This window comes from Xyrauchen texanus, chromosome 16 (genome assembly GCF_025860055.1).
Source record: "Xyrauchen texanus isolate HMW12.3.18 chromosome 16, RBS_HiC_50CHRs, whole genome shotgun sequence".
Taxonomy (NCBI): Eukaryota; Metazoa; Chordata; class Actinopteri; order Cypriniformes; family Catostomidae; genus Xyrauchen; species Xyrauchen texanus.
Window position 1 is genome coordinate 23,228,154 of NC_068291.1, and position 20,931 is coordinate 23,249,084.

A 20,931-nucleotide genomic window follows, 5' to 3' on the forward strand; every position below is an offset into this window, starting at 1 on the left:
AGTACAATGTTACAAAAATAGCGATGCTTAATCTACTTATTATTGGGAAAACTAGCATGTTACTTTAAAATCGAGTCTGTTTTGAAAACTGCTAAACTACTGCCACAATACTGAAAAATGTAGTTACGTAACTATCATTTAATTACTCCCCAACACTGGTATAAATCAAATAAAAAAGAACATTTTAAATAAATGTTTTGTTTGATTTAGATTTAAAAGTAGTTGTTTCGTGTTTAGAGACACATAAATCTGAGAGTAGTCAGATAGTTGACCAGATGGTCTAATGCAGAGATGCTCAGCAGCACTTGAGCAGAGCAGAGAGAGGTTTGTGGTCTTCTTCTATGGACTGAGCATGCCCATCCACTCTCACTCACTCTTTTTATTTTGGTGGGTGGGGCTGCTATTGATCCCTAGCTGTGCTGTGTGCCGTACCTCGTGCCAGTGTGTGATTAATGTGGACATCATGGTGACGGGACTAAATGAGGCTACGGAGCACAGGCGGTCCGAGCCGCCAAAAGCTGCCTCCCTCACCATGTGTGCAGACGCCCCTCATTACCAAACACTTATCAAGCCTACATGAGAGATTAGACAGGCCCAGTCACAGCCAGCACCAGACCCGGCTCATCTCTCTCTCCCTTCTCTTTTTTCCTGTTTCGCATTCTTGCACTTCCCTCTTCTTCTTACCTTACTCTCTTTTCTGCTTCCATATGTAGCCCCCTCCACTCTTTCTATCTCTCTCTCTCTTCCCCTCCTGATCTTTCCAGATGTTGCACAGCAGCCCCATGAGAACCCCAGCAATGGGAGATGTATTAATACACCCTATTGATTAGATCAGGACCCCTGACAGTCATTTGCAGAGATACCATCTGGCTGCTGTTCCAATGCCTTCAACCAAACAGGACGTGACACCTTATTAATCTCCACTGCCGCTCTGTAGACGCTTCAGCATTTGCACACAGAAGCCCAACTCAGTCGGAGTGGCAAGCAGAGATGCAGGCGGACCTGAAGGGTGCAAGAAATTAAGGTTATTATACAAATTGAGCCATATGGTCCAAATATTTCAGAGCTGAAATTTACTAGGCAATAAAAATTGCTCCTGCCTTCCTAATGGTGTAAATTACAGTTTAACCATGGCTCTAATGATGTCCTTCTGCTGCCTGTAACCACTCTAACATGAAGGACATTGTTTAAAAAATGCAAAGGAAAAAAATTAAGGGGGGGGGTTGAAACACCGGCGGCATGTTTACAATCTGTTAGTTTATCATTAAGAACACAGTGAAGAGTGCATAAACATGATGGCAGAGCATTGGACCATGTCTTTGTGTAGACTCATACGCACTATTGAAGTGGTGCAGAATGATCCGAACACAACCCAGAGCAGCTCGTTTGGGCCCTAGTTAAACCCTGTTGCACTCATTTGCTGAAAGGACAAACAGAGGGTAGCTCCCGATGGTCTGCAGGTTTTGATTGAAGTTTTCATGTTATTCAGGATTTCACCCAGTGGACTTGTTTAGTGACAGAGTACAGTGTTCTGGGCATTTTTATATCTAAACCATACACATCAAGTTTCAAGAATGTAAATAGAGATTGTAGCTATGACCTAGAGGTTAGCACATCTACTTATATATATTGAGCTGAGGTGATCAACAGCAGCCAATGCAGTTTCAAACTGGGCTCATATCCTGATCCTCAAACAGAAATCTTATATGTGGCCATATATAAACATTGATAACATTGACTCTTTGCAGTGTTTTAAAATATATGTTACACCTTTAAGCTGGAGCCCAACAAGAACATTCTTTTTTTCAAAATATTTAACATTACAGTCTTGACCAACACAAAATAGGTATCGTTTTAAAGCTTAGAAACTGTACCTTACAATGCATGTAGGCATTATGACCAAAACTGAACAAGTGCTCTGAAATTTCCAGACAAATAACAAGTGTTCTATTTTGATAATGTATTAATAATCTTGCACTATTGTAATCAGTAAAAACATCAAACTGCTCAAACAGCCATGTGTCATATATTTTTGGAAAGCTGTCAAAGAGTAGAAAACAACCAATTGGTTTACTCACAGACAAAAATATAGCGAGTAATAGCTAAATATATTATAAGCCGTGTTTCTGCTTATAACAGAATATAAAAATCACATACCATTACTTAGAGGAGTGGATTCCCTTTAAAACAAGCCCACATACAACGTATTCAGATGCATAGATCATTAGATAATTCACACGAAGCACTGTGCACATAATGTGCTATCTGTCTAAAAGCATGTCAGCTTTCTTGGATCAGATGACTTCATCTGAAATTATGTAGTACATTGTCCAGAGTCATTAAACGTTAAACCAATCATATTAGGATTCAGATTGTTGCAACCAGAGGTGGGAGTCATCCAAATATGGGCAGAGAGGATCATTCACTGTAATTACATATGGCCACCATGAGATGTCACCAAGTACATAACACAGATTCAGTGATGGCTCAAATGACACTGAATGGAGCTGAATGAGGTCTCGTTACTCATTTCTGAACGCTTTGCAGAGAGAGCAATCCTTAGTCATTGTTGTATTTGCATGTGTAATTAGTTCTTATGTACAAATATGTTTCATTTGTTTGGAGAGGCTTTTGGATTTTTGGAGACATATTTGGACACTACAATAAATAATTTTTGTAATGCTATAAGTTTTGAATGCTTTGTCGTATTAACACAAAATTGTATTCAGTTACAGGTGACATGATTGGAAACAAATATGTTTTTTTCAGACCTTATTTACACCTTGAGATTTATAATGTCAAATCAGAAAAATAAGAAAAAATTGAAAAGAAAATCAGTTTCTTAGGCTGTGAGCCTCATATTTTATCATAATCTATATTATTTAAAATAAAAAAAAAGAATCTGTATGGGGGAACATGTTATAAACTGGGCCATTTTCACATTTTCTGTGCTAATTTTGATAGATAATTTGCAGAATACTGTGGAATAGATCTAAACGTGGTCAAATGTGTTAAACGGAGGAGTAGTAGACTTTCATTGTTAGTGAAAGCATAATACATTTAGCCGAAATATTTAATTAACAAAAATGAATGGGTAGGCAATGTGTAGAACTTTGTGAATGATGGCAGTTCTAATACTCTGGAAATCAGCTGAGCTTAATGTGGAGCTCTGCATTTGCAAATTCCACATGAGCCTGCTAATAAAAAAGCAAAAATTATAGAAAAATTCCTGAACATTGCTTTATTGTCTAGAATCTGTGTATTTTTGTTGTACCATAGAAACACTCTGGGAGTGCCTATTAAATCTAATTTATGATTTAAAATGCTAAAGTTAGTGGCATACTTAACTGATTTTCATATATATTCAACCATATTCAGTGTAGGTGAACAGTTCTGGTTCTGTATGTGTGTTTGCATGTATGAGGGTTTCCTTCATCAGACACTGGGCAAGTCTGAAGAACAGCACTATGATTCAAGAGCTATCTGTCTGATTGTGGCTTTGTCCAAGCAAAGCTTTACATCTAAACCACATATAATCTTTATCTTGTTCAGGCATCTCACACTGTAAAAACAAATCCTGTTGTTTTAAAAAAAAAAAAAAAACTGTCAACTGTGGTTGCTTGAATAATTATGTAAAACATACAGTAAAAATGTAAACAACTTTACAGAACAACCTGTACATTTTATAGTTTAAAACTGTTGTAATTTAAATGACCACGCTGGCACTGTAAAAAACTTTATATTAACCTTCTGAAACTGTAAAAATCTGCTTTTTAATTTATAAGGTATTGTTAACCACCGAAAAAGTTACAGAAGAGCACATGATGACATGAAGTTCACCAATAGTGTCTCTTCCAGGAGCAATGTTCATTAAACATATAGAGGCAGTGCTCAGTGTCACTCACGTGAACACTGATTTCAGTTACCAATAATTTACTTCAGCTTATTTAACACACTTTTACCATTTAAATCCATTTCACTGAATTCTGAATATTTTCCCTAAAATCTGCACCGTAAATCAATGTTTGCAAATTCCATTTGGGCATAGTTATGTATCTAAATGTTGAGAAGAGTCCAGAAAATAAATGACCATGTTTATGTTTTTTTGTTGAGTTTTAAATCTTAAAACCATGAGAAGATCATAGAAAATGTACTTTAAACCGTATAAGGTGTTTAAAGTACTTATAAGGAAATATAAGACTTTTTGAGAAACACATATAAAATTACCATTTCAATATTTTCAAAAATGTATGATAAATATCACCCTATTTTTGTAAGCAAATTATAAGCATACAAGCATCTGTACATTGCTTTATTTTTCTAAAATTCTCATAGATCTCTGACTATACATGGCTATAGGTAACATAAACTTTTCCCAAAAGCCCTGTCTTTTCCACAGGCTTCAGTTGATGCTTTTTGATGAGGCATTTTCTGGGTTCTCTAGCTTGTAGCGTAATACTAATAAAATCCAGCGCAGGCTGAAGTCAGCAGTGGCAGGCTGGGACAGTGTGTCTACTGTATGCAAATGAAGCAGTCCCACACCTTTGAAGGGTCAGGAATCTCCACTTTCATCTAATCAGCATAATTGTTGTGACAAATCCACATGGTTATTCTTAATTAAAATCATCCCCTGGCCCAAGCAGCCCCCAGTGCTGTCACAGGAAATAACATATATGTAAGCAGTTGATGAGACAAGGGAGACCTGTACTCAGTTGAAAGAGGAAAAGAGTAAAGAAAAAGGGTTTTAAAAGACTTTTTTCCCTTTACAAATGACTGATTCCCTGAACTAACGCTAAATGTACTTCTGAATATAGAAGTGATGCCTCTTTAATGTTTAAAGCAGCGATGCTTCTTCAGACTCAATTACAGGAACTCCACTTTGAATCGTGAGAAAGTGTAAACTGTGCTTTTGTCATAAAGAACAAGTCTGACTGCTGTTGGCTTCCATATAGAAATTCACAAATCCCTGTAGGTTACAGGGTTATTAATGATGCCTTTTTAATGAGGCAACTTCTAAAAAGTACATATACTTACAAGAGGAAAAGGACATTATGTTTACAATGTCAGATGTCCTGACATAAATGTATTTGGACTCTTTCCTACATTTTCTTATACAATAGAATATGTAGGAAATTTAGAATATATATATATATATATATATATATACACACATACAGTATGCTATTAAAACATCTCACTCATCCCCTTTTGAAATATGAAATGTGATTCCATAATGCAAAGAATTTGGTTATTTTATGTACGGTGGATCTATGCATTCCCACCAGGCAGCATAACCCATTCACTTAATCAAAACTTAAACACTTCCCGTTTTAGGGATCTGTGCCATAAACATTTATTTGGAAATCTATAACAAAAATCAATTCTCTTAGTCGCTTTTTAATGGCTGCCTTGAGTATCCTGGATGAGGAGCGCCTGCTTGTTAATGTCTTGGTGCCCGTTTAGGAAAGTGTTTGATTGCATTGCCATCTAGGGGCAGGATATAAGTCTCTGTGCTGAAATAAAGTGAAATTAAACAGCTGTCTTTATTGACAATGTGCATATGTTTGCTGCTTTATAGTCCAAATGTTCTCAATTTTTCAACCACGTAAAAAGGTAGCTTTTTAAATGCTCCAGTGCCTCCCAGCGATGTAATAGATTGGGGTGTAAAATCGGCAGAGGGATAGTGGGGGGTCAGGTTTTCTGTTTAAGATTTACTGATAATTATTTTTGTGTTTTTTTTGTGTGCGTGTGGTAATTTGGACATTTTATGCCAGGAATAAAAAATGATGCTCGTAAAAACAAACATCTATTCACAAAACTGTGATTATACATAAATCCATGTGTTGCATTCCTCTTCATGAATATAATTTGTTATTTTATTCAATATATATAGTTTTGTGCATCATTGTGATTACATGGTGATGATTTTATATTTTTCAAGATATTAGTAATCCTTAATCTAGATATTAGTAATCCATTCATTAAACATATATTGTAAAATATAATGTATAAAGTATTTAATGATACATTTATAAATAGATATATAAATGTGTTTTACTAATAAAAAATATGTTTATGATGATTATTATTTGTATTGATATTATATTTAACAGAATTAATATTATTTATAATTCAAATATAATTAATGTTGCTAATTATAATAAGATTTATAATAGTTCTTACTATTATATTTATTTATTTGTTTATTCATATTAAATATATTTAATGTAATTAATATTAATTATAGTTCAAATATAAATATTAAAAAATACTTATTAGTAGTAGTAGTAGTAGTAGTAGTAGCAGTAGTAATAGTAGTATTTTGAGTGTTTGTAACTATGTGTGTGTTCTTTTGTGTTTTGTGTTTTAGGGCAGTGTTAATCAGGCTCATGTGTTTGGGTTGAAGCCATATATCACATACAATGTGCGTGTAGAGGCAGTGAATGGAGCAGGCCAGGTGTTCAGTCCCTGGACAACTGTTCAAACTCTTGAAGCCTCTCCCAGCGGCCTGGCTAACTTTACTGTGAAAAAGAGAGAACATGGTAGAGCTCTACTGCTAGAGTGGCCTGAACCAGCTTTTCCAAATGGAATGATCAAGGTATATATGTTGACCTTCATGAAGGTAACATTGCAATGTCAAGCTCCTCTGCCTCCAATTAACACTGTTATATCCACAGATGTACAACATCTTCAATGAGGACAACTGGGAGTTCAGTGGTCTTGCACGGCAGTTCCTGTTCCGACGTCTGGAACCCTATACCATATACTCGCTCGTTCTAGAAGCTTGCACCGAAGCAGGCTGCACGAGAACCGCACCTCAAAGAGTAACCACTGAGGAGGCTCCCCCATCTTCTCAGCCAACTCCTACAGCACAGCAGGTCCATGCACGTAGTGTGGAGCTCCGCTGGTCTTCACCTGCTCAACCCAACGGCAGGATCCTGCTGTACAAAGTTCTGGCTGTAAGTCTTGAAGAAGGCAGGGTACGGAGCGATGAAGATGATTCTTTGAGAGCAAAGACTGTTTTCATTGAGAACAACACCCAAGCCAACCACTTCTCCTTCAATATGTCTGGCCTACTGCCCTGGAGCAGGTACAAGTTTCGTGTTCGTGCTTCAAATGCAGCAGGATATACTGATAGCCCCTGGCTTGTGGTGCACACTAAGCAAGCTCCTCCAAGAGGATTGGCTCCTCCAACTCTCAGTCATATAGAAGGCAAACCCAATGAACTATTTGTTTCTTGGTCACCTCCATTGGAGCCCAATGGTGTTCTTCTGACCTACAGGATTCAGAGGGACAATGTTGGCTTCCATTTCAGCTTCGATTCAAGTGTGTTCAACTACACTGATGTGGATTTAACTGCATACACTTTCTACAGCTACACAGTCATTGCTTGCACTGTGGCTGGCTGTGTTACCAGCAAGCCAACACAGATCAGGACATTAGAAGCTGCCCCTGCTAACGTGGAGCCGCCTACTGTGTCTGACCTCACTTCCTATTCCCTGAATGTGTCATGGGCTGTACCATCCTTCCAGAATGGCGAGATCACTGTATATATTCTCAAAATCAACGGCGAGGAGGTCTACCGTGGAAAACGGTTGAGCTTTCAGGTTTTAGATCTACAACCACACATTTCCTACAACCTTGTCTTATCTGCATGCACCAATGGTGGCTGCACTGACAGTTCACCCACCTCAGCACAAACCAGTGAAGCCCCACCCTCTGGAATGCCTGCCCCAACTCTTAAAGTCACGGGTCCAGAATCAGTAGAGGTCACTTGGAGAGAACCAATCAAGCCCAATGGAGTAATCACAGGGTACGAACTCCATCGAAATGGGAGCCTCATATATTTTGGCATGGACACCCGTTACCACGATTTCACCTTACTTCCCAGCGTAGAGTACAGTTACATCATCTCTGCCAATAACAGTCAGGGTGCAGCTACCAGCCTGTCTGCAGTGGCCAGGACTCAGCCTTCAGCGCCCTCTGGTGTTGCCCCCCCAAGACTCCAGGCTGAGGGGCCATTCAGCATTATGGTGAAGTGGGACCCCCCTGCTCGACCAAATGGGGTCATCCTCAGCTACTCGCTTTACAAGCGGGACCCTGCTGAGCCAAATGTGAAATACTTCATCTTTGCTTCACACCACAGTGCATTTCAGAGCCAAAGTTTCTCGCTCACTGCACTAAAGCCCTTCCACAGGTAATAATTCCAGCATGCACCAGTAACACTGTTATTTCAGTGTCAGTGAGTTTCAAAAGAATGACAAGACATTGCTTTGTTCACAGAATAGTGATGATTGATCAGTAGATGCTAACTGAAATCATGGAGCTTGTTGATGACAGGTGTGCTGTTACATTTTTAAGAGGACAGATTTATGATTTGGTGTATAAAAGGCAATTCACACGGCCCCAAAAAATGGCAAAATATCCCTAAATCCAGCACTTGTTGGGATTTGTCGGATCAGTGTGATCACCCTGTTGGCATTTGTTGGTGTCTGTTTTCACCGATTCAACATGTTCAATCTGGGAGTCTTGGAGCAGTCTGGTAAGATTTTCCAACAATCTCCAGCAAACAATGAGACAATGAGGTGTTTAATTTTAATTAATTGAAATTAAACACATCACTTTTAATTAACGCACCTAATATTTATATATTAAATCATGCATGCTTGTCTTCATTCGCAACCGCTTCCTTGTCATTCGTTTTCAAATGTGAACAATGAAACGTAAAGATGCAAGGTTGTTGGTGTTTGTTGGATCAGTATGAGCATGACAGTTTTGTTTTGAACTGACCTTTATAAACATTGAAGAAGGCACCTGCATCAGTAAAAACTCCACAGCAACCACCTAACAGACCCTTGCAACCACCCAAAAATTTCAATCACCTAGCAATACCCTAGCAAACACCTAAAACACCATAGCAACTGTGTAGCAACTCATTAACAACCACTCAGAACCCCTATCAATCTAGGGGCACTTTTGACTTGTGCCTGTAGGAAACCACATAGCAACCACCCATAACACCATAGCAACCACCTAGCAACTTGCAAACAACCACTAAGAACACCTTGGCATCTGCAAAACAACATATTGGCCACCACCTAGAACACACAAGCAACCACCCAGAATATCGTTGCAACCACCCAGAACACCGTATCAGCAGTCTAGGGGCTGCTATGACTTGCACCCTAGCAAAGATATAGCATCCACCCAAAAACATCCTAACAGCCACCTAGAAATGCCATAGCAATCATCCAGAACATCATAGCAACCACCTAGCAACACCGTCGCCACCACCAATTACACCTTAGCATCATGGTGGCAAGTTTTGCATTGGAAAGCACCACTTACATTTTCTTCAGAAAACATAAAAAAATCTAGTTTGATATTCAATGAAATTGTGATTTATATGTAAGAAAATATTTTTCTTTTTGATGATGTAGATTCAAACCAACCAATTTGATACAAATTAAAATATTTTTCACCTTAATACCTGTTAACTATGTCTAGATGCAAACCATAATAAACATCAGCTGGTCAGCCTTTACTAGTTGCTGTACTAAAGATTCATTGATAATACCTAATAAGAGAAGAAAAAAGAGTGAGAGGGGGAGAGACAAAATCGTCAGCGGGGAAGGAGACAACCTTGAGTCTTTTGTAATGTTTGCATCCTTGGCATAGACAAAGGCGGTCACAAGGAGGAGGTACTCAGATGAGGAATGACTAAAGTCTGGAGCTGTATACGTATGTTGAAGTGAAATCCAGATAAGTGGGGTGATGATAATGGTTCATCAACATTATCAACTCGCCACTCATTGCCTCTTTCAGACGACCTTCCCTTTATTCTCCTGCTCTCCTCTTGTTTCTCACTTTTCTCCTTCAGTCCATTGCTAGTGACCTTCTGAAGGAGACAACTGTTCACTGTCTATTTTGTTACATATTACAGAAAATGTAGGGACCTGAATATTACAGAGAATTTGGGGTGGGCTCTATAGACTTGGGCCAGTAAATATCTACCTATAAACCATTCATAATATCCTGGCAACTGCATAGCAACAGCCTAGCCACCACACAGAACACCCTAGCAATAAAGCGCGACAGTCTGGTTCCGTAATTAAAAACCCAATCATTTATTCAATAGACGAATTGACTTTTAGCGATAACTTATAAACCTTTAAAGGCAGACCTACTGTGAGGTCTGAGGTTGTTCATTGATGGTATATGCTTCTGTTGAAGCCATCAGTCTGCGTAATATAAACTTAATTATTAGAAAATTGTGTTTGATGGGGGAATTCCTGGTAAAAAACTACATTACCCATGGTAGAACAAAAGGATCCGAACAAAACTCGTGCCTACCTATCTATTTGTACATATTGGAATATTTTTCAATAAATGTATAATATATTGTTTCTGTACTCATAATCAGCCACCCAAAATTAATAATTTTATGATTAATACAATTCATGGGATTGTAGTGGGATTGTGAACCACTCAGACCAATGCATAGCAGCATTATGTTTTAGTATATTTTTATATTTATATTTCACATAATTTGGAAAATAAAAAACACCCTCATTTAATAGAATAAGCACAAAAATATATCATTTACATTTCAAAATATTGATAAAGTATCAAGTAGACTATAAAAATTATATAACTATTATAATTTGTTTCAGATCAAGCATATTAAGAAGGAACATTTTATGTATAGTGTAAGCACTTTGTTTTAATTGAGGGTAATAGCATTACAAACATTGTACATTTTAATATTTTGAGAGAAAGTGTTTGATGTCAATTGTTTATCTGTATTTGTCATAGGTATGAGGTAAGGGTGGAAGCCTGCACCCTATTAGGCTGTGCTGCGAGTGACTGGTCTTCAATACAGACACTTGAGTCGCCACCTACTGGCCAACCTGCTCCATTGCTGGAGCTACAGACCAACACTAAGGGCATACAGACTGTCTTTCTGCTGTCCTGGTCTCCTCCAACTGAGCCCAATGGTAAACTACTGTACTATGAGCTGTACCGGAGACAGGTTTCAGACACAGAAAGCCGATCTGCATCTACATTGGTGTACCGCAACTCCTCAACCTCTTGCCACGATGACAGACTTCTGCCCTACACAGCCTACGAGTACCAGGTCACACAGCTGTTTCTGATTTCAGTTTTGTTCAATTTACACTCTTTGTGCATTTAATTAAAATGTTTATACATAATTTACAACAATACACAAATTATGAACAGACTTACAAAGGATAGTTCACCCAAAAATGATAATTCTGTCATTCTTTACTCACCCTCATGTTGTTACAAACACATGACTTTCTTTCCATCATTGAACACAAAAGGAGATGCTAAGCAGAATATTGGCCAAAGTCATTCTTCACTTTCTTTGCATTTATTTCCTATATAATGAAAGTGAATGGTGACTGAGGCTGTTTTTCAATTGGTTTTCACTGTAAACCTTCGCTGGTCTGATGTCTTTGACTCGCTGCTATTTCAGTGTCTTATTAATAAGTGTTTTTTAAGACGTGGTGTCAATTTGGTGTTTTTAAAACACATCTCAAGACTAAAATGTCATTCATATTGTGATACTCCGTTACATATAAATTCATAATATTTAGTGTAATCATGCAACAAAACATGATTAAATATGCCATAGAAACTGCTCCCCAACTACATTAAATTAGCACGATTACGTGTTGCAGCTGTGTTAAATGTTATGCTCATCTATACTCTCTCGTTCACACAGACAGGCGTTTAATCTAACTCACTATATTCATCACACCACCGTCCCCCTACGAGGCCTTTCTTAATTGACAGCCTAGCCTTTGCAACAAAATAACATTAGCATTTGACTGTCAGGCCTGAGAGGCGTGGGCTGATCAGTGCTAAATTGATAGAGTTTGCCTGATTGTTCCATCTTATTTATGAGCGGTAATTTATGACAGCTGGCGGGCGGAGCTGAGTGGTGACGGACAAGCGACAAGGCCATTAATCTGGCCCTCTGTGAATGCTGACGATTACGATCGAAGCCATTGAATTAGCTGTTAGGCCTCCCAAATGTACAAGTATTGGAAAGACCTTTTAATGCCTATTGGCTCTCCCTGGGGAGGTTGCAAACTATAGTGGATTGTGTGTGTCTTGATGTGTGTACATTAGTTTGTGTGTAATAATTCAAAGCATGTATATGTCTACTTATACTGTGATCCAATTACAGTGACAAGTGCTGTTCTTATGGACATAAACATGCTTTTTACATCAGTCTGCACTGTTTTTTAATAGTTTTTCTGTGTTACATACACTAGACATACACTAAAAACATAATCGTGTCTTTGACATGTCTCACTGTTTATTCAGTGTATCAGGCATGATCGCATTTGTTTTAAGACAGCGTTTCAAATGTAAAAGTTTTGAACTTCAGGTTTAAAAAACGGGTCTCAAGACGCATCATTCTGATCCGTTCATTGCACTCTCTGGGTTTTTTAACACAAGAATACATTCGCTCTGAACAGCCACTTAGGATACATTTCAGCTAGTGTTTACCAACATTTTTGTCTTTTGTTCCCTTACAGCCTCATTAATAAGCTCAAGTATCCCTTGAACAACGAGAAACCAGACATGTGTTCCTTTATACCATTAAATGTTTTAGTGTGTTCCTGTAGCTAAACTGGTAGAGCATGGCACTAGCAATGCCAAGGCTATGGGTTCAGTTCTTAAGGAAAACAATATAATGATTAATAATAAAATAATCTACACTAAGGATTTACTAAAGGTTTGCATGTATAAAAGTGTGCAAACTTGAGAGTATGCTAAAAAAAGGTCCAAGCTGATAACATAGTCTTTTAAAGACTGCGTCTTTCAGATGTGCAAAAAATAGAACATCTTGGCAAGTTTTGCGTGCTTTCCCAAAATGAATATGTTATTTAGACACGTGTTTCCACATGTGTATGATAAAGGGTGGTTTAGATACAAACTAATCAAATTGAACCCGCAAAGTGATTTATCAAGCCTGAAAGTCATTTCACAATCGGAAACTACGAGAGGAAATGTATACAAATGAAAGGCAGGTATTAGTCTGATTTGCACTGTGCATCATGCTGTCATTGTGACAAAAAGAACCTTTCTGTGCTTCACTGTGACCAAATTGCTGCAAGGAAACTTTATATTCATTTTTATTCATTATTATAAGTAGTATTAAAGGAAATATTAAGAGTGGAAACAGGATGGGAAATATTGGTACAAAGGCGGATTAAATCCCAGGTCGTCCCCAAGAAAAAATCACTTCCACACCAATGTTAAAACCTACGCCACTGCAACGCCACTAGTGGGTACAATTTGTCTTCAATTTCTGTTATTTCACCAGACTTTTGGAGTGCAATTAGCAGCGCTGTGTGGCAGGTGCTATTTACACCTATTTGCAAATAGTCACTCAGATAAATTATTATGAAAGATATCATTCAGCAACATTAACTCTATTAAAGGGATATTTCAACCTCATGCTGTTACATACCCGTTTGACTTTCTTTTGTGGCACACAAATTAAGATTTTACAGATAAGGACATATACCTCATTTACTTTCAAGATGTGAATGATGAACATCCTGTAGCTGCCATAATATATTTAAGTCACGATTTCTGTTTTAAATCTTTTACAAAGTAAAAATCTAAATCATTCCAAGAACCCCTGGTTGAGAAATCAAAGTGTTAAACTATTTACTGGTTTCAAGGAGTCGGAAAGGAACAAGATTACCAGTATATTTAGTGTTTTTTGTTCTAATATAAAGGCATAGTGACCATCTCCCTTTTTGTTGTGTTTCATTTCCCTTGTTCTTATACAAGGACGAGTGTCCCAGTGAAATCAAAACCATCCCATGTTAAGAGGCTACATATTTTATTGACACTTTAATGTCAAATCTTAATTAGCCTAGTGCTCATAACAGAAAAGGGAACTTTTGGCCCTGTGTCCAAGGCATGGGGCGTGGCCATAGCCAATGAAGACCTGTCACTGGGCAGATTCAGCCCTAGCAGTGTACACCCACATCCATTAGAGCTCGCTCATGAAATCATTTTATTTTCTTGTGTTAATTAAAGCTCCAATAGCTATAAAACGTCTGCACCTCATACAAGGGCACCAAGATGTCCTGGCTGACTCCACTTTAAAGCATAGCGCCCATATCTCTTTTCACAAAATTCTTATCAGGCGATCATAATGATTTATCAGGGAGTCGTTTACATAAGGTTAACGCTCTTCTTTGTCCTGTGCTCATTCATAACACTGCTTTTCTGCACACATGAACTGTCACTCTCTGTCTTCCTTTCTGTCTTCCCGGCACACTGATCTTTTCTCTCTTAGGGTGACAAGATGCTGTTTTTGTGACCCCCTCCTTCTCTTCTTTCACCCCACGACCCCTTTTTCACCCCCCTTACATTCCGACACATCTAGTCGTCACTTTGGCAGTGGAAAGAGTTTGGATTGGAATGTAAAATCAGCCGGTGCCTCCTGCAGTCCCTGCATATTGCCACTTAGATCTATCATCTGGATTGATCACGGTGTAACTGGCTATTATTGAGGCTAATTTAACCCTATCTACAGAAACATCCATCTGCCTGCGCTATTACAACTGACAATCTACAAATTACTTACTCATGCAAATTGCAACCCCACCTGACCTTTTGCGGCTCTTCCCGTGTAATTATACAAACAGCTCGTCTAGTAAATAAGATTACTTCACCTTTCCATGTGTTCATCTACTCCTTAATGAAGGTGAAATGTAATTTTCATGTAGATTCAGACCAGAGTGATTCTGTAATGGATGCTGATGTTGTTAATGACTGCAGGGCTTAGAGTTGGGAAGACTACTGACTCATCCAAGTAGTTGGAGGGGTAGTTTCCTTTTGCAAAAGGCGCCAGAGGCCGGCTCATCAGGTGAAGGTGACTCCTCTTTAAGAGGAGGAAGGTGCCGTGTCTCCGTTCTGTCTATCGCAGAATCAGTGTCTGTATCAGCTTTGTACTTATATTGGACTGCAGGTGTGAGAGAGGCCACATGTGTACTCACCTGTAGCTTTGCATTCTGAGGTTCCATCCTAAAATGCATACCTATGCTCTCTTATCCATGCACAAACAGCTTTAGCGTACAGTAGAGTATTGTAACAAACTGTTTGATAGTGTTTAATCTGAAGAGTCCTTATTTAGATGAAAATTAATATGCAAAGGTATTATACATAAATTAAATGATGATTAAACACAAAATGAAATCCAAACCCTATACTTTGTGCCTTGCACTATTGTGCTGCAGTGCTATTTAGATATCTCACTATTACATATCTATTGAAAACAGTCAGTCGCATAATAAACCCCAACAGTTTTTCGCATTCTGACGTGGTTTATGATTCCCGTTAAAATGAGCCTGTGCACAACGTTATCAGAAGCATAGATCATTTGATTATCCACACGAAGATGACTTCACCTGAAATGATGTAGTACATTGTCCAGCATCATGGAATACTAAACCAATTGTATTAAGATTCAGATCCCTGCAACCAGTCATCTAAATATTGGCAGAGAGGATCATTCACTGTAATTACATATGGCCACCAGGAGATGGCGCCAAGTACATAACACAAACTCAGTGATGGCTCAAATGACACCGAATGGAACTGAATGAGGTCTCGTTACTCATTTCTGAACGCTTAGATCTTATGTAAAATTATTATGTTTTATTTGTTTGAAGAGGCTTTTGAACACTTGGATAAATTATTTTTGTAAGGCTTTTGATTGCTTTGTTGTGACAACACAAAACTTTACTAAGTTACAAATAAAATGATTGGGAACTAAACAAAAGCAGTTTTTCGGAGCTACCTTATTTACACCCTGAGATATTTAATGTCAAATCAGAAAAATAAGAGAAAAAACGAATTTATGGCTCAAGTATCTTTGTGATTTTTCAGCAGTTTCTTAGGCTGAGAGTCTCAGAATTTATCATAATCTATATCATTGAAAAATTTCCTTTATAATTATATCAAGAATTGACCCTCTTTGGGGTTTTTTCTTATTTGTTTTTGATTTTTTTGTTGTTGTAGAGTTATAAGCCTTTATTTTTAGGCATGCCAATGAAACAGGAAATCTTTAAAACATCTTTAGAGATTAAATATCTGATTTAAAGTGTTGTGAATTATATCTTGTAATGTTATTTTGTATATCAATATAGGTGTGTGCCGTAAACTCAGCAGGTCATACCGGAAGCCCCTGGGCTCAAGGTCGCACAGGTCCAGCTCCACCAGAGGGGGTGAGCCCCCCCAAATTCCTGCATATCCATGCCACCTCAGTTATGGTGTACATCAGCCCACCCACCAAGCCAAATGGGATTGTCAGTCTCTACAGAGTCTTCACACAGAACAAGGAATCATACCAGATGGTACACAATATACTCCTTCCTAAAGATACAGTGTTTTTATACAAACAACCAAGATTACATAGAACTAATTTGGAACTCTCTCCTCTATCGTTAAGTTGTCTGAGGGGACATCCCACCAGCAGACACTTCACGGTCTTACACCCTTCACAGTGTACTCTGTTGGCGTGGAGGCCTGCACCTGTTTCCTGTGCTGCAGCAGAGGCCCATTGAGTGAGCTCCGCACCCAGGCCTCTGTTCCAGCCCAGCAGCCCCCACCCCGTCCTGTCGCCCTCACCTCTCGCTCAGCTCTTGTGGAGTGGGACTTGCCACTTCAGCCAAATGGCATCATTGAGAGGTAAAGACCTCACAGCATAAGCATAAATAAATTAAATGTTATCATAATAGATAACTCTGATTCTGAATCAGTGATATAATTCAATATTAATGGTTAATAGTGAAGTGTGTATTTTTTTACATTAAAATACTTTCTCCTATCCCAGTTTAATGTGCACAGATGAGTGCAAACACTGTGGCTCTATGAAGCGATCAGAACATTGCTCTGTCTATTGTTGAGCATCCTGACTAACCCAATATAGCAAATATACATCTCTGCGGAACAATAATGACTGTTTTCAAATCTGTGGGTGTTTTCAAACCGGGATGTAAACTATTCAATGTAAGAATAGTTTAGGAATCTCAATGGTTTGAAAACACCTTCTAATTGGGAAAAGCCCATTTTTGTTTTGTTCAGACATAAGTCTATATAGCAACATTGGCTCAGTTTGGGCCAGACTGTTATTTTACTATCAACCATTGGAAGTCAAGGGTGTTTTTGGGAAACCAGTTTTAAAACAGTCATTATTTTTCCAGTTCCATTCAATACCACTAGTGGTGCTAATATGACACTGCAGCTTTAAGGGAAGAAAATAATGGCTGGACATAATTTATATTTTACCACAAAATGATTAATGTCATATTTTTATACTGATATTGGTTTAGATTTTTTCTCAACATTATTAAAAGTTCAGTATTTACTAAGGCAGTGCTATATCATAAATGTATGTCTTTTCCAATCCCATCAATGTAGTTGTGAACTCCATGCACGGTTAGCCTGTCCTCGGACACTGCAGCCTGTCTCGGTACCCTGTGCCATTGGCCCTGCAGAAATCAAGTTCTTTGGGATGGGGCAGAGCTTTAACATAACAGGCCTAGTACCCTATGCCAACTATGAGCTTTGTGTGGTCTCTTACAATAACATGGGAAGCACTGTGTCCGACTGGGTCTCCATCACCACACTCAAAGAGCGTAAGGACTCTCTCTCTCTCTCTCACATGTTATCTTACTCTTCTCACACGTACCCGATCAACTGTTTACTGTATAGTTATTAAATTATAATGTGGACTTGTCATTAACGTTCATCATGTGAAATTCCTTAAAATCTTTTACTATATACTTCAGAATAATATGACACGTCTGCTCTCTTACTGTTTTCTTATAGAACCTCAGTATAAGGAGCCATTTGTGGTGCACAGTAACCTCACCACAGTGATATTGGACTGGAGTGGCTCTTTCTCTCTGAACGGGCCTTTGAGAGAATACACTCTCACCGAGAACAACCTGCGCATCTACAGCGGCTTCCACAGCTCACTACATATCCCACGCACCTCTGACAAAAGTATGACTGCACAGTTAAAATTTTCTCAAGCTCTGTTTTGGTCACAATTGTTGTCACACAGCTGTTTCAAAATCTGAATTGCTTTCTCTCTTATTCTGAAACTCATTGATTCTCTGTCATTGTCCCCCTCCCTCCTCATCTCCAACCTCTGCTTCCTCTCTTCAGCATTTGTCTTTCAGGTTACCTGCACCACAGACAGCGGCAGTGCCAGCTCCCCTGTCATTAAATACAACACAGCCACTGGTGTAGGTATGTTTCCTCAGGCCTGGCAGGTGAAGGTGACTCCTCATTATTATGAAGAAATTGGGCAGTGTCTCCACTCTGTCTGAGGAGAGCTGTTACTTACAGTCTACATCAAAGTGCTTATAATGCAGCAAACAATGTTCTGCAGGGTCCAAAATGAACACCAATCAAGAGCAAATAAAAGTAAAAACTGGCTTTGTCAAGAAAATAAAATGCCAGTTGGCTGGTAATTTTACTATGAATTGTAAAGTAAATGGGGAGACTGGTGTGGTGGGCAACAGGGGCTGCTTGGCACAGAGTTCATTTCTGGTAATATAAAAAAAAAATGTTTTTTACAAAAGTCACTTTCTTGACCTACACTTATTGATTCTGTCAAGGCATCTAAATGTACATTTATTCTGTTATTGTGAAGACAACTTTTCATTTGATGTATGTCAAAACAAAAATAAACTTATCTGCTAATTGTTTTTAAATATATACATTGTAGTTAACATTGATTAACATCATCTATCAAAAGAGTGTGAACTGTGGTTGGTTGATTTTGGGGTCGGTTGGCACATTGATTTTATGGTTGGTTGGCACATTGATTTAGGGGTTGGTTGGCACATTGATTTTTTAGTGGGTTACCACACTCGGTAATTCCTAACCTTCATATACAATATTTACCAACTTAATACCTCTAAATCCACACATATACAACATAAAATAATGTATATTATTATTATTATTATTAGGCCTATTACACATACACACATACATTTACTTAAGTGTAAGTAAAGATTTATATATACAAGTTTATATAAGTATAAAGTGTTAATATTAATTCCAAACTTAAAGTTTGTATATATTAATCATAGTCATATTAATTAAATCATATTAATTACAAAATCATTACTCATAACAATGATAGAAGACAAAAATGTTTGTTTTTCTGTGTGTTGCTTCTCTCTTAAAACTATAGTGTTTTAATACTGTGCCAACCATCCCCACAACATGTGGATCATGGGGTTGGTTGGCACATATACACAACATAACTTTGACTGAAGGTGTTTGTTTTCTACCTGAGATCTTAAGCTTTCATTTGCACCTACTTGGGGTATCTTAACATTTGTTTCACCAGAGATATTCAATGAAGTATGAAAAGTGTGCCAACCAACTCCGGTCTCCCCTAATATAATAGTTAAAGTCACAATGTACAAATAAAATAAAATTAAATGAAATGGTTTTGTTGCAAACTGTGTGTTGCAAATTCTAACAACTTTTACCTTCATGGAAAATGCACCCTCAGACGTTGAGCTAGCAAGCAAAAGGTTTTTGTTTGTTTGTTTGTTTTTACTTTTCTTTGCTTTGCTTTCTTTTGTTATGTTTTTACTTAATATTTTCAGAAACATTCCTGGTATTAATCGGCCAAAATGAAAATATAAGGAACAAAATAAAAATAGGTCTCAATGTTTTTGTTACAGGTGTTGTTTTCACAAACAGTTCTCAGCCAGTCATTTGTTTTTCTAGCTAAATGCATAATTATGTTTTACATTTAAAATTGTGTTGTAGGCATTCTGAAGCCTTCGAAAGTATTCATAACATACAGTACATAGCAGTACCTTGTGAGTGAATATGAAAATTAATGAATGGCGTATTAGAAGCTAGTAGATGACAGACTCTTTAAATTAAATTCTGCAAATATTCTAATAGTTTTGTCTGATCTGCATATCTCAACGATTCCCCACAGATGCCGTGGAGTCCAATTCAGGAGGTAAAACAGGTTTGTATGGGGTTGGATACAGGTTCTACACAGAGCTGTGGTTTATCATTCTCATGGCCTTTCTGGGACTGCTGCTGTTGGCTCTGTTGATTGGTCTGCTACTTAGAAGAGCCCTGAACAAACCCCCCTTCATCAGAGAGAGACCTCCAATAGTGCCCCTTCAGAGGAGAAGTACCAAGTATCCACCTAATGACTCCTATCTGGTGAGAGAGCATGAATCTTGATATACAGTATACAAGCATTCTAATGCTAGCTATTTCTTTTCTTCTTATAACTATGTAATAACAGTCGCCTACACATTACAATTATATAGCTGGAATGCAAAATATCTAGATTTTTCTTTTAAATTATGCTTGCATTCAAGAAATAATTTACTCAAAACTGGATTATGTACTTTCTCCAAATATCCAGAAGAGGCAGTGCTAACACTTACACTAACACTCTTGCTATTGCTGCTGTATGATAGGACACTGAAAAAAAAAATCTTTGTTATAAGATGTTAAGAAATTAATATACAAATATTAACTAAATGTTGAAGCAGAGGTTAATATTCAAAACAATATAGTTAAGTAACATTTTACAATAAGTTTGTATTTGTTAACATTAATTACATTAATAAAGAGGAACTGAAAATTAATTTACAATATTTATAAATCTAGGTTAATGTCAATTTCGATTTTAATTTCAACACATACAAAAACATTTTTATATTAAAAGATGTATATGTTAAAATTAATGCATTATGCTAAGCAATGACAATGAACAATAATATTTTGATAAATTAAGATTGTTAACCAATAGAACCTTATTGTAACGTTTTACAAATTAATCTGGTCAAACACAGGTGAGTTTCATGA

General features: G+C 37.6%; 1 protein-coding gene across 1 annotated transcript in view; it reads left to right on the top strand.

Moving 5' to 3' along the window:
- ush2a (Usher syndrome 2A (autosomal recessive, mild)) overlaps positions 1-20,931 on the top strand; it is a 350,667-nt gene that overhangs the window by 320,053 nt on the left and 9,683 nt on the right. The window contains exons 61-69 of the mRNA XM_052145082.1: positions 6,371-6,598; positions 6,678-8,197; positions 10,816-11,137; positions 16,209-16,415; positions 16,511-16,749; positions 17,482-17,699; positions 17,893-18,069; positions 18,235-18,318; positions 20,042-20,277. Of these exons, the coding sequence (XP_052001042.1) occupies positions 6,371-6,598; positions 6,678-8,197; positions 10,816-11,137; positions 16,209-16,415; positions 16,511-16,749; positions 17,482-17,699; positions 17,893-18,069; positions 18,235-18,318; positions 20,042-20,277 (3,231 nt within the window). The remainder of the gene's footprint in view (positions 1-6,370; positions 6,599-6,677; positions 8,198-10,815; positions 11,138-16,208; positions 16,416-16,510; positions 16,750-17,481; positions 17,700-17,892; positions 18,070-18,234; positions 18,319-20,041; positions 20,278-20,931) is intronic.